Source organism: Fopius arisanus, unplaced genomic scaffold, assembly GCF_000806365.1.
Source record: "Fopius arisanus strain USDA-PBARC FA_bdor unplaced genomic scaffold, ASM80636v1 scaffold00014, whole genome shotgun sequence".
Lineage (NCBI taxonomy): Eukaryota > Metazoa > Arthropoda > Insecta > Hymenoptera > Braconidae > Fopius > Fopius arisanus.
Window position 1 is genome coordinate 1,057,817 of NW_011887753.1, and position 19,349 is coordinate 1,077,165.

Below are 19,349 nucleotides of genomic sequence, written 5' to 3' on the forward strand. Positions count from 1 at the left end.
AATCGAGGAAAATTCAATAAAAAAATCGAATCAATTCTTTATTAAAAATAAAATTGACAGGATAAGTGAAAATGAGAGAAATTGGAGATGACAGCAGCTGATTGGTATGTGATTGGACGGGGCTTGATTGGATAGTCGCTTGGCGGTAGTATTGAAAAGGCGGCTAGAGGGTCGGCGGTGGGGAAAACGCCAGCAGTTGGGCGCAGGGTGTAAAACTAAACTAAATCGAAAAGAGGGGAAGGGAGTGCGCGGTTGGGTGTCCGGGCGGCCATTGCGTGTTACCTTGTTCCTCCGTGAAAAGCCGCGTAAGCGTTACTCCATATACCGATTAAAAAAATCCACAAAAAATTGTGCGATCGTGACCTCCCGACGACCGATCAGCCAACACCACCGTCCCGAGTCCGTCACACCAACCCCAGGATAAAAGTCCGTGTGCTCGTCAATCCGATAAATCATCAAAATAAATATAAATCAATTGAGGTAACTCGGTGGCGGGGGGACTGGGCGGATAATTCACCAACGAAAATAAAAATACAGTAGTCATCGAGGGAACTGTTAACCCACCAAATTTCAACAAATATAAATAATCGTCGCGTGGTGGAACGTGAGGCCCGGGACGCAGACGATTAAACGGCCCGATGGCTGAAACCGACAAATTGAATATTGACAGCATCATTGCTCGTCTCTTGGAAGGTAACTTTATTATTATTATTCCATGTTTATTACGTTTTTATTTCATTCAAGTTGATCTCCCACCTCCCCCTCCTGCCCACCCAGTGTTCCCTCTTCCCTCAATACATCATTCCCTTGGATTCTCGTCCTTCATTTCCGCTTCGTCTCTGAAAACGCGTTTTGCCTCCCAACTCCACCTCCCCCCCTTTCCCCGTTCATCACTCCTTTCCCTCCCCCATCCTCCCGCACTCCCCCTCTTACTCTTTCATCCCTTCCTCCCCTTCCTCCCTCACGTCTCTCATCATGTCGTACTATCGCAATACTCCGCACTGCGTTGAGAGGTGTGACATGTCTTCAATTTCTCTCAGAGTGCACTATTGTTTTAATTCAGATGATTTTTTAGCTGAGCTTTTGCAGTCTTCGGGGATTGAGGAGATGTTAGATGGATGGTGGGAAAGGGTTGCGAGGGTCTAATGTGGCAATTTTGTTGGAGGAATTGCAATAGATGGATTTGTTTACGAGATCCGTTGACAACCGCTGAAACCTGACAGTCGATTTTGGGGCGAGGTCCACTGAATTATTGTCAAAGAGGCGGGAAATTTTGAATGATTAATGTCTGTCCTTCGGTTGGGCTTTTTCAAGAGTGGGAGATAATGGATTTTGGGGTTTATCGAGCGGTTTGGGGAGGATTCGGTGTGTGTCTCTGGTGGGAATTGATGTGGGGAATTGTCGTTATCGTTTTTCGGGATTGAGCTTGGGATTCTTTTTTTTTTTTTACTTGCCGGATTGATATTGCTTTGAGATAGCTTGTAAATGGAATTTGCATCTTTGAACTCGTGGGAGATAGCGATGGATTTTTGCGGTGCTCGGTGAGAGCTGCTGCGTCTGGAGGAAAATATCTTGATCTCTCCAAGGAATATTTCGCTGAACGATCAGCGAAACGATGAGTCAACTTGTTGCCATTTAGTCGCTTCTCGTTTTCAGTGCAACGCAGTTTCTGCGTTATTTTCGGTTATCTAGAAATTTTTCTGTTACCAGAGTAAAAACATTTATCTCAATTATCCATCTCAAAACCTGTCAATTCAAGATGGAATCGTTAAATCACCTGTTGCTCATTAAATTCCATAAAATCAATACTTATTTAGATAACTTCAATAACCGAGAGGTAAAAGTAAAAAATCGCTTCTAATCGACTTCTCGAAAATCTCAGAATCCAAAAGCGATACCCCAATTTTTGTAAGAACATTTTTTAAGATCTCATGGCGCTTTAAAAAAAAATTCCTGGAAGTAATTAGGCTATCTCCTTTAGATGCTGTGATATTCCATGGGAACCAATTAACTAAATTGCTAGTACATTAAATTCTAATTTGTTTGAGTGTATTGATTGCTGTGGAGTCGTAAATCTCGGTATTCTACAATATCACTCTGTAGTTTTGACGACTAGGAAAGAGAAAAATGATGTGACGTTGCTCAATCGATTTGTACGTTAGAATTCGTGCGTTGACCTTGGCACTGACGACTAGTTGTACTTGTTAAGGTCTGACTTCTTGGCTGCAAATCGATTACCTTCAAAATATCTTACGAGAATAACACATGACAGTCAGATGGTGTAAAACTCAGTTAATTATACTCAATTAATCATCTGTTGACAGTGCGAGGATCCAGACCAGGAAAAAATGTCCAGCTGACCGAGATCGAAATTCGGGGACTCTGTTTGAAGTCACGCGAAATTTTTCTGTCTCAACCAATTCTCCTGGAATTGGAAGCACCCCTGAAAATATGCGGTGAGTTTAACCACTTGGTGTTTTTCTATTCACGTACTTATATCGTTTTGCATCTGTGTCGTATTTTTTCTTATGTAATGAAATACAAAAGATTGAAATGCCGGAACTCGACAGACTGGTGCAATTATTGGTTACAATTAGCATTGCGATCAGTGTCATTAGCATACTTGGCACAATTACGTTTTAGAATTACCATAAAACGTCAATTGTATGACATTCTGATGCTTGCTGAATTTTTTGGAAACTGCGGAGCAACAGAAATATTTTTCACTTTTTTTTTCTCGTTTTTATATATTTTATTCAATGAACTATTGCCAAAAAAAATATGTTTAAAATTTGATGAATACATTTTTCTGTCTCAATAAAATCCAACGACTCGACAATTGATTTCTCCGTTAAATTCACTAAACCTTGACAATTGCGTTATTGAGTATAATTTCAATTTATTGATTGAGTAGAAAATAATTTCGAGTGGCGGTGATATTTAATTGGTGTTTGCTCGCCAGTAAAATCTCGTGATTTCTCGTAAAGCTATATTTATCCCGAATGCATGACTTTTAGGTGACATTCATGGTCAGTACTATGACTTACTCCGACTGTTCGAGTACGGTGGATTTCCACCCGAGAGCAACTACCTCTTTCTAGGTGATTACGTTGACAGAGGCAAACAATCGTTAGAGACAATATGTCTCCTGCTGGCATACAAGATCAAGTATCCCGAGAATTTCTTTCTCCTTCGAGGTAATCACGAGTGTGCCTCCATCAACAGGATATACGGATTCTACGACGAGTGTGAGTGAATAAAAATTGCCAATTCGTGTCTATTTACAGACACTATTGTCCCTCATTGATTATTGTTGTTGTACAATAGGCAAACGTCGTTACAACATTAAGTTATGGAAAACATTCACGGATTGTTTCAACTGTCTGCCGGTTGCTGCCATCGTCGATGAGAAAATATTCTGCTGTCATGGTGGTCTCAGTCCAGATTTACAGAGTATGGAACAGATAAGGCGTATTATGAGACCAACTGATGTACCAGATCAGGGATTACTCTGTGACTTGCTCTGGTCGGATCCGGACAAGGATACCATGGGATGGGGTGAGAATGATCGTGGAGTGTCATTCACCTTTGGAGCGGAAGTTGTTGCCAAATTTCTACATAAACACGATTTCGATCTCATCTGTCGTGCCCATCAGGTAATTTATACTATTTCTCAATATTCAATGTCATTTTTTCATTTATATCCGGGAATCTGAAAGAGATAGCGAATTTTTTATGGGAACTTTTTTGTAGTTCATTAAATTTCCGAAATGAAAGGTCTTTTGTTGTTTCCTGATAAAATCATCGGTGTTTCAGATAAAACGACTTATGTTAATGTAAAATAGCGATTCTCTCCAAAAAGTGTCTTCTCCCCCAAGTGAAATCATAAGCTCGTCTCTCGCATTAAAATATCTCAACATTTTCTCTCCGCATTTCTCCCCCAACTTTCTAAACTCGTTTCGATCATGATTTGTCGACTGCGTCTCTAGGTCGTGGAGGATGGCTACGAGTTCTTCGCAAAACGACAACTGGTCACCCTGTTCTCAGCCCCAAATTACTGCGGTGAATTTGACAACGCTGGTGCCATGATGTCCGTTGATGACACCCTGATGTGCAGTTTTCAAATATTGAAGCCAGCTGACAAGAGGAAATTTACGTACGGTGGCCTGAATTCCGGCAGGCCGGTAACGCCGCCCAGGGCGCCCAATAATAAAACCAAAAAGAAGTGAATTCATAACTGAGGTCGATTAACAATTTTTTCATTAACGACGCGGAGACTTTAGGAATCTTAAGACCTCTTCAGACATGGATAAAAAAGAAAGAAAAACAAAAATAAGAAAACCGAGAAATGAAAATAATCATCTTTTCCCCTGCATCAGAAAGTAAATGAAAACTTATTCCTTTTCCCTTTTTCGTATACGGAGAATAATCATTGATCATTGTCAGGATCCTCCATGGAGTCCATCATCACTTTTTTAATTGATTGGGGGTGGCAGCTCCATGGAGAGGACGAGAAATACCGGAGCGTAATGTTTTTTTTTTCCCTCATTTATATTTTTTTTTAAGGCACATTTCAATGTAATGGAGGGTGATGATAACCGGGTGGTCATCAGGATGGTGGGATAAAATGGGGTTATCCATAGACGAAACCGAACCTCGGGGATTGCAATGAGACTCGGTATTTGTGAATTCAGTGTGAAAACTAGATGAGTCAAGCCAACTTCAGGAGGAGTTTATGATCGGTATCTCGGAATCTCGGGGAAGTGGGGAGTTCTTCGTGAGGATTTTTTCGTGGATCTCGAGTCGAGCTACAAAAATGGTCTTACGAAGAATTTTCAATTTTCCGTGGTTTTCGAGATGTTGCCGAAAATCGATCTGTTTTGACATGAAACTGACAATTGAATCGATTCATTTTTGGGAAGAATTTCTCTTCAATATCTCGGAACCTGAGACAGATGGAGAATTTTCTATGGGAGCTTTTTTGTAGAGCTCAATAAGAACTACAAATGAGATCCTACGGAAAAATTTTCATCTCTTCTAGATTTTGAGATATACTGAAAAAACCGACCGTGCTCTAAAGTAAAACTGGCTCATCCTGATATATCACTTTGCTACTAAATCGTGGAAACTATTCGTCATTGTAGATGATAAATTGATACTTGTTTATGTAATAAAATCATCAGCCTTTACCGAGGACTCGATGATAATTGTAGCCAGGCTGAGAAGAATAGTAATAAAGTGAATTTTGTTGTATTCGATGTGTGAAGCTCGATCGAAAAAATAATTACAACTCGTTGAGAAAAATTCAATTCCAAATAGATATCGAGTGCCTCCGCATTTCCACTTTTCCAGAAAACCCACTCTGGGGGGAGAACTGGAAAGTCAAATGGGAATGAGAAGAGCCTCGACAAATTTCCATCAAGTTCTACGTAAAATCCATGAATAAACCACGAAAATTGACAATTTTTTGGGTATGGTGACGTGACGTATCTTGGACGACGCTCAAAATGAGAACGTTACGTCATTTGTTGCGAGATTTCGGCCTCGTTCCGTGCGTTCACCCACGCGCCAGCAATATGCCATACATAAATACCAAAATAATACACAAATAATAAACACAATGAGCTACGAAAATAGACCAATTTAACGAGTGGCTGCGCCGAATTTCCGTGGCTCCTGTTGGGAATCAAAATTACGCCACGACAAAATTGATTATTGAACTTCTTCTGCACTGAAGTTATTAATTTAATAATTTCTGCCAATATTTTATTCATTTACTTGAGAGAATATCAATTAAAAATTCCTTTTACCAATTATTAAGTTCATCCAAATTTTATATTCTGTTGAGAAAAATTATTCACGACTTAATGTTGATTTATCTTGAAAAGTAACGATTTCACGAGAAAAGACGAGAGGACTTTTCCGTAACTGATTGAATTTTCCAGAAAAAAGGTCTCTCGATGTTTTCTCCTAAAATCAACGGCCTTTCAATTAATTGATGCTTAACAAAACTGTAAAGTTTTAAATATATAATTTTACCAATTCATTACACAAAAAATAAATTCTCCCTTCAAATAAACGAATATTTGGCAAAAAAGAGATTTTTTTGTGTGAAGATGAGTAAAAATGGTTGCCTGGAGACCAGGTGAAAAATGCTGGCACGTGAAAAATCTCTCGCAATGATCTTAACTCCAATAAAATCAATCGTACACTTGAAAAATCTAGAGTAATTGCGATAAAACTAAACGATAAGTGATGGAATTAAGGTAATCTCCGGATCTCGTCTTCCGATCATTGTAGATGTTATTTTTTTGTACATCCCTCACATTCTCGAAGGATCAAACCACATGTAATCATCAAAGTAATGTAAAAGCTACCCCTGACAATTAACCACGATAAATGGTGGAAGAAAGTTGATCATATTAAATAATCATCATTTCATAGCATTATACCGACAATGTTTTACTCCTTTAATCTTTATCATCGAGACAGAACAATCATTCACCGTCATTTCAACTCCATCAGCTGTCCTCGATTTAATTTTCATCCACGAGTTTGCACTGTTTTAATTTAATCTTCAGAACATTTATGTAATGGGATTTATTTAAATTAATCGAAGTACGAGCACAGATATGTAGCATAGACCCTCGATAACACACTAGTTATTACAACGATCGATAAATTGTGATGATAAACGTGTGTCGAGAGTTATTCTGATATAAAAATTTCCATCAATTTAATGCCACCTCGCCCTCTCCCGTCCACACGAACTCATGAATGTACATTAAAATTTTCTTTTTTTATATAAAAAAAAAACAAAATAAAAACAAATCACCTGAAATATTTTCAGAGCCTATGGTTTTTCGTTTATTTGACGATTTATTGTCGCGTCATTCATTCTCATCGTCATTGAGGGCTTATTTTTCGGAGGGAATGTCATATTTTTATTTCGAGTCGTTTGAATGATAAGGGATTCAGGAGATAATGTCAATATCCACGAACTTTTGATAAGTGATTATTACATAACATAAGTGAGTTCCTGCAGTGAATCAAACAATGACAGAGAGAATGAACCTGAAATCCAAAGAGATGATCCCAGAATTAAATTGCAACACTAGAGCGATAAATATCGAGAGAAAGACAATTCCAACGTCCATAGTTTTACATCTAAGGATTTATTCCCGATATCTTCTCATTTTTCATGTTTATTTCAAATCCGAGAAAATCGTGAATTGACATGAAAAAAAAATATACCGAACTTAAAAATTTGTCAGTCATTGAATAATAATAAAAAGGTGTATTTTCTCACGTCAATTGCATCAACTGTATCTCAGAATTGTGTAAAATATTTTAAAACGGAGAAGACATCGGCAATGAGTAATAAACAATTTAAAACCGACGACTTTAACCTCAACTCTTGACTCCAATGTTTTGGAAGAAAATAAAAATAACGACGCGGGTCGTCGGACGGACCTAAGACACTGAATCAATACAATAATCAATAAAAAATACAATACTTTTTTTAGATAATTAAAAATGAGAAGAAAAACGAGGAGAACCCTCTGAACTATAACAGTACTCCCTAGAAACTGTAGATGATAGATTCAATTATCTCGGAATCCAGGACCCAGGATCTAGAAAAAATCATGCATTATTATTAAAAAATCAGGATAAAATCGACGAAATCAATAAACAATCAGAGTACCATCGAAACTCACTGGAGAATGAGCTTTTCTTTTACAAGAACAAAACTTAAGTTTAAACAACATTTTTAGACTAGAGAATATACGTAAAGACAGTCACGCCCAGTGGGCTATTAATATTATAATTATGGAAACATCTTATTATTGGAATAAAAACGTAATTATACTAGTGGTTGCATTCGAATAATTTCAAGTCGATAACGAAGGGAACATCGAGGAGGCATTTTTCAAATAAGTGGGACAGCTCCAGTGAAATTATACTTTCACTCGCAACCATTTGCTCCACAAGTCCCAAAATTCTTTTTCATTGATCAAATAAAATATATCAGGACGAATTATAACCACAAGGAGCCATGGCGTGAGTATTTTGTGAATAAAGATGATACATAAATGAGATATGGAAGATTTTCCGACTTCAGTGAAGATTTTTCACGTATCTAACCTCGAAGCAGGTGTCAAACATATGTTTATAACGGGAAATTAATTTTCCAGCTCGAAAATCACATTTAAAATCACCCTGACGTCCGATCCGAAGCTGCCCTTCAAGGTGTAAGTAAATTCTTGTGATATAGATTTTTTTTTATCGAGTAAATGTCGATCCCCGATTCTTCTGGCTCAAGATCAAACGTAAACTCGACAGATCTGTCACTCAAAATTCCTGAGATATTTATCAGGACTCATTTTGAAATAATCTCCATCCTCGTTGACACTAAAAAAATTACTGAGACCTCGGAGTTGATTAATTCATTGCTGAAGTAAATTTATCCAGTTCGACTCTCAGTTTTTGAGGAATATCTCCGAATCTATTTGATTTCACAAAAAAGGTCATGACAAAAATTTGGATATCGGTGATAATTTTCGAGATATTCATTGAAAACTGACGAGTTTGACATGTTGGAAAACTTGAAGAGAAGTGTCAAATCACCTGTACTGACCCCGTGTTTTTCTTCCGGAGCAGCTGAGACGTTGACCATTTGCCAGAAGATGAAAGGGACTGTGGTGGGAATGAATGAAGAATGGAAGATCAGCTGTCAGAGATCCTGAGAATGTTCGACAATTACGTGAGCCTGATCGAAAACCCTAGAATAATATCCCAAATGACCCCTGGGAATGTGCCAATGGCCTTCAATTGTTGTCGTTTCATCGAGAAAACAATGAGACGAGTAAAAGAGGAAAATAAAACTAGAGAGTTCATGAGTAATCTGCAAGGCCACTGGTCCCTGAAGAATCGAGTACACATTTACAGTATTGAGACCCTGGAGAACGCTTGTGATAAACTCGTGGAGGTGCTGCTGAAGACATCAGAAGTTCCTGCTGAAGTCGTCGACAAGCTACTGACCCTCTACGTGGGTGACTGTGGCAGGGAACGACTGCATAAATTTCTGGAACATCTTTTCAACGAGTCCCTGATGGCCAACGCGACTTTGGAGTGCATGACAGAACTTCGTTTGGATAAATCCCTCGTCGAGAACGAGGGGAGACTCTTCATCTGGCACTCTGAGGCCTCTCGAGGGAACCTGGAGGAGGTCACCCGGTGTATCGACAAAATGATTGAGGATGGTTTCATCGGGGAAGTTATTGAGAGTGTGGTGAAGCTGGAGGGCAGTCCTGCTAAGAAGCTTGTCATCCAGAGTTTAGGGAATCGATTGAATAATTACGATGAGAATGTCTGCTGGGAGGTGATGTCGACCAGGAGAAAGATCCTTGAGGCACTCACTGATGACGAGGACTTCCTGGTGAACTACACCGATGTTATTTTCTATTTTGGGAGGAGCATGAACTTCGAGAAGGGCTGGTGGAGTGGAAGCCATCGATTCTCCTTCGACGATATTGTCAACGGCCTCAAGGCCCTCATGGGGGTCAGCGAGGAAATCTGTCGGGTTGTTAAAAAGCGGATTCTCTCGGGGAAGGAATTGATCGGGGGTGGGATCTGGGGGGACGTGGAGGACGCTTGTGTAAACGAAATGTATGGAATTGTCTCGTGATTAAGGATTGTCCCGTGATTTTGTTATTCTCATGAATTTTTTTATTTAGGCGACTTGAAGATAGGAATTAGGTTTATTGAGCCGATTTATTGATAGAATGCAGGCTTGATTTATTTTTTATGAAGGAAGTTTACAGAAATCGGGGAATTAATTTGTGAGATTTATTTAGATTGAGTGTACCTGAGAATACACCGTTCACTGCTGTCCTGAAATTCGCTGCTGAGGAGTTCAGGGTGACACCTGCTACGTCGGCAATTATCACGGATGATGGGGTGGGAATCAACCCTCAGCAGACGGCTGGTAATTTTTTTTCAATCATTACACCACAGTAAATACGTAAATTGAGAAAAATCAATTATGTACTCAATATCGATATATCCAAAAAATGATTGATTTCCGGATAAATGACCAAGAGACATTTTTCGTGGGGAATTTCATGAGCTATAAAAAAGTCTCCGATGACTTTCCTCCTAGAGTTAACTGTTTTGAAGATAAATCAGTAATTTAAAAAATAGGAAATATTATTTCATTTCTCAAATTGAATTTTTTTTTTTTTGCTGAATTATTTTGGTGGATTAATTAATTTGATGATCCATCGTTTCAGGCAATGTATTCCTGAAACACGGCGCTGAACTCAGGCTGATACCCCGGGATCGTGTGGGCAGCAGCTGAGTTGAATGAATAACCGGGGAATAATGAATAAATTTGTCTCTGTATATTAAAAAACTGAATAATATGAATTTATACGATTATATTTCAATGCCTAAGCCTGATAAAAATCAATAAAACATTCCGTTAATTGGGAACAATGAGATAATGAGAGTAAAACCATTTGAATATTAAAGCCTCCATTGTTATTTGGTAGAAATATCTTATAGATGAAATACATGGTAAGATATAAAGTCGATACAAAGAGACGTCACTACTACGACAAAACTACTCTTGGCGGATCACCATAATCTTCTCGTTTTCTTCATTATTTTAAATTAAGACATACTGCAGTCGTATGTCCACCAACTCCGAGGTACGTTAGGCTCCGCAGATGTGCCTCTTGTTATTGCATTATTCGAGGAAGGACTTCAGCAAATCAAGTACAAAAAATATTGGTTCACAAAAGGATTTAAAAAATTACTGAGTAATGTATCGAAGTAATTGTAATTAGGTGGAACTGTCTCGAGTGAGTTACAAAATCAGGGGATATTTATTTTTTATGTGGAATGGCTCTCAGGAATGATCGAAATGCCTGGGTACATACAGGCCTCAATTTCGGGTGATTGATTTAAGTGGAAATTTCATTTTTTGGCACCTCGTTGGTCATTTCTCTGACAAGGAATTGGTATCGCCTAATTACCTGAATAATTAACACACATTCGACACTCTGAAATAATTATCAATGATTATTTTCATGAGCTGATCTGTTTTGAAATTCAGTGGACGAATCAGTGTTGATTAATCTGGACATAATGCAATCACCACATTAAATTACATTACTCTGTACAATACAGTTAATAATGTTACGACATTTAAAAAATGTAAAAAATTTTACATCACGAAATAATCCACATTTTCTCCCACTATTTTACTAAAATATATGCGTAGCAAAAATCGTTGGAGTTCCCTCCAATCATCGATGAAAAATAATGACTTTGTCGATTATATTTCAATGTAAAAAGTGTAAAATTGGAATTATAAAGATGTTATCGTTACTCTATTTGCCGGTGAGATCCTGAGAATGTTTCCCCCGAGCATAGGAATTCATGACAGTCTCTTCAATCATGAAAAAAAAAAAACTGACTTTCAACGCTGAACACGCTGATCGGGGCACAGAGAGCTCCTTAATTAGGATAAATAATTTATAGCGTTATTAATTTCCCAGATGATTCAGGAAAATTATTTTTAAATACTCGATATGAATTCACCCCTTTCAGATTATTCAACTCGTCATGGATTAGTGCATTATCCTCAACTACTCTCATTGCTCGTCACTCTGCGTTCTTCAATGACTTTTATTTATTTTTTATTCATAAATTATTGATGAGTGTGCGTGCAGGGATAAACGTCGGGGGAAAACAGTATCACTCAATAAATATCACACACCCGTGATCCTAAAGTAGTTATTCATCAGAAGATTTCGGTTCCCTTCAATTTCAAATCAACCGATTTGTCGGAATTCTCTCAGACTGAGCAACTGAGACTGCAATTATTTTTTATTTACAATGCGTTGATATCAACAAATTATCATCAATTTCACTGGAGAATCAGTTCTCAACTATTTACTCCATAAATAAATAAATTCACAAAATATCTCAATGGTCGAGCTATCTGCGCGATTAAATAATTTACGAAAAATTATCGTGATGATTAATAAGTTAATCATCAAGGTTTTTAAATAAATATCAAGTTTACATCAGATACATAATAGTGTCGACAAGATCGCCTCGAATATCGAAAAAATTGAAATTACGCAGAATGAAATTCAAATATATTCTCCCACCCGTTGCTACAAAACGTAAAAAAAAATTCTCTGCACGAATCCCAGGATTTCCCCCCTATATTTTCAGAGAGAAAATCCTCTCTCTAAACTCTACATGACAATTATACTAAGCCATTACCATACTTATTATCGTAAAAATAATGAACAGGCGAAAAACGACGAGAACGTATTTCCTTCTAGACTAGATCTATGATCACACGTTAATCCTCGAAAGGGATGCGTTCGAATGAATAAATTAATGCGTCTTGGCTAATGATAAATGCATAATAATTCTGCAGTCAATTGATAAACCAGACGAACAGCATTCACATCGATCCGAATTATCAACAAGAATATCTCCCGATTGAGAAGAGATAGCGACATTTTCGTATAAATCTTTTTTTTAGTCCGCGTTACGATCTACAAGAAAGGTTCTCATGAAAATTCATCTATCTCTTTTAACTCACAAGATATGGGGCTGTAAAGGGACCGATGGGTAATGCAGTTATTTTGGTTGACAATTTTTTAAACAGAATTGAAATAAATCTCTGAATGTGGCACGCAATGTGGAAAAAATGCAAAAAAAAATGGAAAAAGTATTGGGCTGAGTAGGAGCAGTTAGCTATGGCTTACAGGATAACGATGGGGAGCCAGAATGACCGGAGATGGCTATTCAGTGACACGCACCGAAGCGAGACGCCCCATGAATCATTTTCGGAGGTACTTCGACGCTTTTTAAACTGTTATCCCTCTTTTTGGATTTTTTTGTGGTGGCACTGGCGTTCCGCTCCAAGCAGCTGGTCATCCATGTGTGTTGTTTAATCGTCCTGAAGGGGAAAAAAACGTCTGGTCTAATTTTGTGGGTTTAAGTAACAAAATTATTTCTCTACATTGAATAATCGAATGACGAGGCGAGAGAACGAATTCAGTCTCAACGGATTTTTTGAGGGAAATCATTTAAAATAAAAAGAAAAAAAATTTACCCATTCGTGTTCCTCAACCCCCTCCATGTGGTCCTGCTCCAGGGAGCACTGGATCATCTCGCCGAGACTGTTGCTCATGTTCTTTTGGATCTACCACACAACATAGACACACACATGAAACACTCAAGCTCATCACCAATGACTATTAATTGGTCATCATTTATTGAATCGAATTTGCAATTAAAGTCCAAATAAAAATGGACAATTTTTAACTGAAGCTCAAATACTCAAAGACAAATAAAAAAATGATACAATTAAAATTAATTGACTTCCCCAAATGTCCTTAAGTATTCATTAAAATGGAAATTCTCTGAATCCCTCGACTGAGATAAACAGCGAACAATCTCCAAACGTATAAAAAAAACCAGACATGCGAGAAAAAAAATTTAATATCCCACCTCGTCATGTTTAGCCTTGTACCACTCATTGGAATTCATCCTGCCAGAGGGCTGCTGAGACACAGCGAATTGTCCCGACTGTTTCGCGGAGACTGGAGCAGTGACGATGCCAGATCCTTGATTATCAGAAAGACAGTCCATCCCAGGTGGTTTGAGACTGATCCTGATGGCCTGCTTGTTAGCACCAGCGAACCACTCACCAGCACTCATACTGGACTTCCAGGTGACCCTCGTTGGTGGAAAAAGATCGTCCTGAAAGAGTTCACTCTTGATCCTTGGTACAGTGAAGCTCAGAGGCTCTATCGTGTTGTTAGTGAGCCTGAGAGCACTGGCAAATTCAACACTGGCAACATCACACTTGTTCTTCGCCAGAAATGAGAGGCCCTGATGAAGGCTAGCACACCGATGATGACTGAGTGGGCAGATATAAGGTGCCTCCTCAGTCACCTCAAACGCATAAATAGTCGAATCCCCACGCCCAGTGAGGAGAAGAGTGGAGCTGTCCTCATCATAAAATGGCATGAGAATTGCGGGTGATACATCAAGGCCAACAGTATTGAGCGGTGATGCGAGTTTATCAGCTTTGAACATCATAATCTGTCGTTCAGAGACTTTATCAAATCCAATGGCCAATAGAAACCTTCCATCGAGGGCCCAAACGACCCTGGCCCCCCTCGTGCCAACAGGTCCCTTCCCCTCATTGACAGCCCCATCACAGGACCTGGGTTTGTAAACCCTGAGCTTGCCATCCTTGCAGGCAGTCGCCAGATACTGTCCACAGGGTGACCAGGCCAGGCTAAATATCTGATCAGTGTGCCCTCCTAGAGTAATCCTGGCAACAGCCCCACACTCCACAGTCGAGAGATCCCAGATCTTGACTGTTGTGTCATAAGAGGCTGATGCAAGCACATCAGCAGCCAGAGGATGGAATTTAATGAGATAAATCTTATCTGTGTGCGCCTCAACTGTGAATTTTGGTTCATTTGTTGGTTCGACGAGTCCACCACCTGGAATTTCCCAAAGCCTGATGATACCATCGTCACACGCCACAGCTAGCCTCTGATTGTCGAATGGATCCCAGGCAAAATCCATGATAGTTGCCCCATGGACCAGAGCTGGCATCACTCCATCAGGAAGTCTTCCTGTTTTCTTCAACTCAAGAACAGCAATTTTACCACCTGGACCACTCAGTGGTACAGCAACTCTCTCTGGATTCGCGTGAAAGCCATCGCACTCTCCTGATATCTGTCTACTGATATTCCTGATGTTCTCGATGTGCGTGGATTTGTGACCCGGTGTTCCCTTGAGGTGTCGAAACTTGGATACTCTACCGAAGACAGTTGACGTGCGTTTTGGGGTAGGTGTTGTTATGGGCTCGGGTTTCTCGAGACGTGGATCCATGCTCTGCTGTCTCAACATGGGAATCTTCTTCTCGTCCTCCTTGATAACCTCGGACTTGGATTTAAATGAGTCCCGACGACGAAGAGCTGTGGGTGAACCCATTGCCTTCTCCGCGAGATTTCCATCAGTCACTGATACCGATCTGCTCTCGTACAGTCTTCTGCGTTCCGCTATTGAGCTCCTGTTGTGACCACCGCGTTCCAAATTCCCCGGCTCATCACCCTCTGGTGATTCATCCTTCAATTTCGTCTCGAATAACTTGCGACGCTCTGCTGTACTCGGAGTCTTTGGCTTGTACCCAGAGTCACTCGAGTTGGCATCCTCCTCCATCGACGAGGAGTCACTTTTTCCATTCTCTGATTCCTTCATTCGATCGTTCTCGTAGGTGGGAGACTTGTCTGACTCTGGAGGTGTGTTATCCAGGTGAGGCTCCTGACTGTAGCCATTGCTCTCAGTATTAGGAGCCACTGGCACTGAAAAAACTTTATCGAAGGAGAACTCTTGACTCCCCGATTTCGCTTGGAAGGGCTTTGGTCCCAGGCGAGGCTGTAAACCAAAAAAAAAAAAAACAATCCATCATCTACTCCACACTCTCTCATCCCAAATCCACTAATCCTAATTAAACAATCATATTAACAAGTGATAACGCAAACACAACTTGAATAATAAATAATAATAAATGAAAAATAAATAAATAATAAATAATAATAAATTCACTCGTTTTATTCCAAAACACGGTCAGGAAAATTCAATAGAAATTTCTCTAACGGTGTGACTGCATTCTTGGAGACTAGAAATAATAAGTGGATTGATTAAAATAATTAATTGGTAATTAGGTTGATTACAGTGAATGATAATGAATGGGGATTTAACGAAAAATAAATGAAACGTCGTCTACTCTATTTCATCGCACGCTCGGACCTTATATCCCCCAACCATATTGGGATTGACAGAAGTGACGACTGTTCCTGAGCTTGGTGATGTTCTTGGTCTGGCCACAGGCTTCGGCTCCTCCTCAGAGATGCTGTTGGCTCTGGATGACCTGGGCAACGGTTTCGGCGGTGTCTGACCATTCTGCACCTTCTGCTTGTCATCGTCATCACCTAGCCTCACTGTCTCGTCATTCCTGTCTGGTTTATCCGGTTTATCGATTTTCTCGATCATCTCGGGATCAATTCGCTTTTTATCCTCGATGGACTGCACCTTGGGCTGAGCAAAACCCTTCGGCGTGGAATGCAGACTCTTCGCTGCCTTCGCCTGCTCAGCTTTTATCTCCTGCTGATTTTCTTTCAGTTTCGCCAAGTTTCCTCTGTGTATCTGAGTATTTCAAGATATTCCCGGGTTATAATCGTTAGGGATTTCTTCAGGATGCCATCACAAAAGCCAACACAAGTGCAAAAACAACGGGTAACAACAGAAAACATTAATCCAGGAGAATTTTTAGTCAGGTTGATTATCTCGGAAGCTAGTGATTTTAGGAGGAATCGCTAAAGAACTTTTTTTGTAGGAAATTTAATTAGCTACGAAAAAGTCTTCTGGTGTTTCTACTGGAGATCTGCAGATTTCGAGATAAATCGATAATTGAGAGACTTTAATTAACGAGTAGAGGAGTTGAAGTTCAGATTCAAAGAATTTAAATTAGAACAAGAAACGAGGTCCTTGCCCTCGATCAGCTCAGGAAAGGCACTATTGATCGGCTTTTTTCTAAACCGACTAGATGTTCACTCCTTATCCCACGTAAAATGTTGTTCGATCTCCAATGACTTTTTACGAAGCGACGGCGAAGAGTGGAATGCCGTGGCTATTCTTAAAACTTGCATGTACATCGAATTACATCAACTACAGACACTGATCAATCGTTCAATTCTCTCCGAACGTGCCAAAATAACTGCTATCAATTTATCTAAACAAATAATAAAGAGATGCCAGAGAAAAAAATATGGAGCTGAAATAAAAAATGCAAAACAAAAGTTCATGACTAGCAGAAAAAAAGAAATTCAATATTACAAATCGCATTGATGAGTGACTAGTGTAAAAATAAATTCTTCCTTTACAGGAAAAGTACATGGAACACTCGCAACTACTGTCGATATATCTGACAAATGTCAGGGGTTGCAGTTACGATGAGGTGATGTTATTACTTACTGTTACAGGCTCCTCTCCTTTCCCACGTTTGGCAGGATCTAAGGATATTTTTGGAACTGGGGCATTGTGACCCTTGATCCACTCTTCGGCAGTATTTTGAGCAATGCAGCCTGCAGTGTCTGGGTAAATGTCACCATGAAAATCTCTGTACGTCTAAAATTAAAAAATTACACCACAATTATTTATAGCTTTAAAAAATGAATAAATGAATGATTAAATTATAAGAATTTATTCATTCCAATTATTGATATGTGTATTATTTTTATAGTATAATTGTGGAGGGGAGTGGAGAGATAAATAAAAATTGAGGTAAATTACGAGTTATGACTCACTTTTCTGGGGACCTGGTACATAATAGGGATGACCATGTTGGAGGTCAATTGCAGGACCCTGTTGACCTCAGCCTGCATGACATTGAGGGCTCGTTTTGGCACGAGGGAGACACCCTTGGTCTGTTCCCCACTGTGACGAATTCCCTCGACCAAAAATGGATCCTTATCAGTGACTTCCATATAGAAAATTGTGGTGTCCCCTTTACCAGCGAGAAACAGCATATTAGTATCTGGATCGAACAGTGGCATGAGAATACCAGTGCTGCAGTCGAGCTCCAGAGTTTTAACTGGGTCAGATAAATTTCTCAGGTCTCGAATGTAGACCTGTCGTAATCGAGCCGCATCGAAGCCAGTTGTGAGAATTCTGTCTGAATTTCCCAGCCAGACGATGCGCGAATCTTTGATGCTTTGGTGACTCGAGCAGGTGTTCACCACTGATTTTGAGCCTCTTGGATCAATTATGCGAACCTGTTTGTCCTTGCAGGATGTCGCCAGGAGGGAGCCATCGTACTTCCAGCTGACGGATTGAATCACCTCTGAATGCTCATTGAATGCTGTAAAAACCCCACGATATTTCGTGATATAAATTATTTACTCTACCCAGTTATACCATTTATTGAGGAAAACAAATATATTCTTACAGAAGAGTTCCTGCTGCGACAGGACATCCCACAGTGACAAGTTCGTATAAGAAACAGTAGTAAGAAGATGTTCAGCAGTTGGATGCCAGCGTACAACCTCGACTCTCCTCTGTCTGTGTGAAAAAGTTCCCTCAGGATTGCAAAGTGACTCCTCGAGTCCTGCCTCCGGGATGTGCCACAGTTTCACGAGACAATCTTGAGAGCCAGTGGCCAACAATCCATCGTGAAACGGTGAAAAATCCATATCAGTCACCGTATCAGCATGTGCATGAAGTAATGGCATTGTTTTGCTCTTTCTGCCACAATCCTCCAGTGGCAGAACAGCCAGACTAGATCCTAGTTCACGATATAAATCGATTAACCCATTGATTAAATTTCAATAAAAAAAATCAAGTAGGCTGCATTACCATTGTGATCAACATTGAATGCCATAAATGCAGCGGATGCTGCGATATTGTTCCCATAGGTCTGATAAGAGCCAACGCAAATGTCTCGAATGCATGCCTCTGGTTTTGGTACTATCGGCGTTGCATTCTTGTACTTCGATGCCTTGAATCTCCAAGCCATCTTTGTAACCGGTTAGTTTAATTGATCGCAAGTGCTTCACATGTAATCTGAAAAGAAAAACAACCCAACGCTCAATAAAATTATTCGATGAAAATATTTAAAAAAAAAGGACTTTAATCAGGACAAGAAAAAAAAAGAAACCGGGAAAATTTCAATATAATAATTCAACAGCAAATTAATACTATAGTTATGATAATAATAATAAATATTTCTACGGGTTTTAGATCTTTGAATGAATTTTGTGGTTGATTGCTTTTTAATTCCTGAAACTATTAGATGTGATTAAAGAAATAATTGACCGGATCGTGAGTAATCGTAAAATAGTCGTAAATCGTAAATCGTCTAGGTTTACCACTTCGCTAGTGAAGCAGAAGAATTCAACAAATTGTCCACTGGTTGTTCGCCTTTCACTCAAACTATAAGTATAAAACAGACTGTTGTCAGCCCGATTCCCTTCTAAAAAAACAGTTATTCACTGGAGAAAAAGGAAAAGATAGAATTCGCAATGTTCATCCACTGTCAAGCCCCCCAAGAAAATCGGAGGTGACGTCTGCCAATTATTGACTATCGAGTGCTAATTAAAATTCACTGTCCTGGAATGAGCCTCGACGAGGAATCACAAAAACCGAAGGCCTTCACTAATTAAAATCCAGAATCACCACTTCACTGACGTACAAATAAATCGAAGAGACAGGAAAAGCCCAAAAATCAATAAAAAATC

At 39.4% G+C, this 19,349-nt stretch overlaps 3 protein-coding genes and 1 long non-coding RNA gene across 6 annotated transcripts; 2 read left to right on the plus strand and 2 right to left on the minus strand.

Moving 5' to 3' along the window:
* Nucleotides 1-199: 199 nt before the first annotated feature.
* LOC105263279 (serine/threonine-protein phosphatase alpha-2 isoform) lies at nt 200-5,284 on the plus strand. The gene is made up of 5 exons (XM_011299388.1): nt 200-693; nt 2,325-2,456; nt 3,018-3,248; nt 3,328-3,656; nt 3,990-5,284. Exons 1-5 carry the CDS (start codon nt 639-641, stop codon nt 4,227-4,229), a joined length of 987 nt encoding a protein of 328 aa, XP_011297690.1. The 5' UTR covers nt 200-638; the 3' UTR covers nt 4,230-5,284.
* Nucleotides 5,285-6,316: 1,032 nt separating this feature from the next.
* Nucleotides 6,317-7,782, minus strand: LOC105263280 (uncharacterized). The gene is made up of 2 exons (XR_891892.1): nt 7,706-7,782; nt 6,317-7,634 (listed from the first exon to the last, which is right to left on the minus strand). It is a non-coding gene; the product is annotated as an uncharacterized lncRNA (long non-coding RNA).
* A 164-nt stretch (nt 7,783-7,946) lies between these two features.
* Ufm1 (Ubiquitin-fold modifier 1) lies at nt 7,947-10,500 on the plus strand. Of its 2 annotated transcripts, XM_011299392.1 has the most exons (4): nt 7,947-8,061; nt 8,196-8,252; nt 9,858-9,988; nt 10,293-10,500. In XM_011299392.1, exons 1-4 carry the CDS (start codon nt 8,057-8,059, stop codon nt 10,358-10,360), a joined length of 261 nt encoding a protein of 86 aa, XP_011297694.1. In that variant the 5' UTR covers nt 7,947-8,056; the 3' UTR covers nt 10,361-10,500. The 2 variants fall into 2 exon arrangements, with proteins under 2 accessions (XP_011297694.1, XP_011297693.1); XM_011299391.1 differs by lacking the exons at nt 9,858-9,988; nt 10,293-10,500 and adding an exon at nt 8,662-9,850 and having other exon boundaries at nt 8,027-8,061.
* Nucleotides 10,403-19,055, minus strand: pod1 (coronin pod1). 2 transcript variants are annotated; one of them, XM_011299389.1, is made up of 9 exons: nt 18,981-19,055; nt 18,469-18,675; nt 18,062-18,397; nt 17,421-17,974; nt 17,089-17,241; nt 15,865-16,260; nt 13,543-15,489; nt 13,145-13,234; nt 10,403-12,988 (listed from the first exon to the last, which is right to left on the minus strand). In XM_011299389.1, the coding sequence occupies exons 2-9, from the start codon at nt 18,626-18,628 to the stop codon at nt 12,980-12,982; spliced, it is 3,645 nt and encodes a 1,214-aa protein (XP_011297691.1). In that variant the 5' UTR covers nt 18,629-18,675; nt 18,981-19,055; the 3' UTR covers nt 10,403-12,979. The 2 variants fall into 2 exon arrangements, with proteins under 2 accessions (XP_011297691.1, XP_011297692.1); XM_011299390.1 differs by lacking the exon at nt 15,865-16,260.
* Nucleotides 19,056-19,349: the final 294 nt, after the last annotated feature.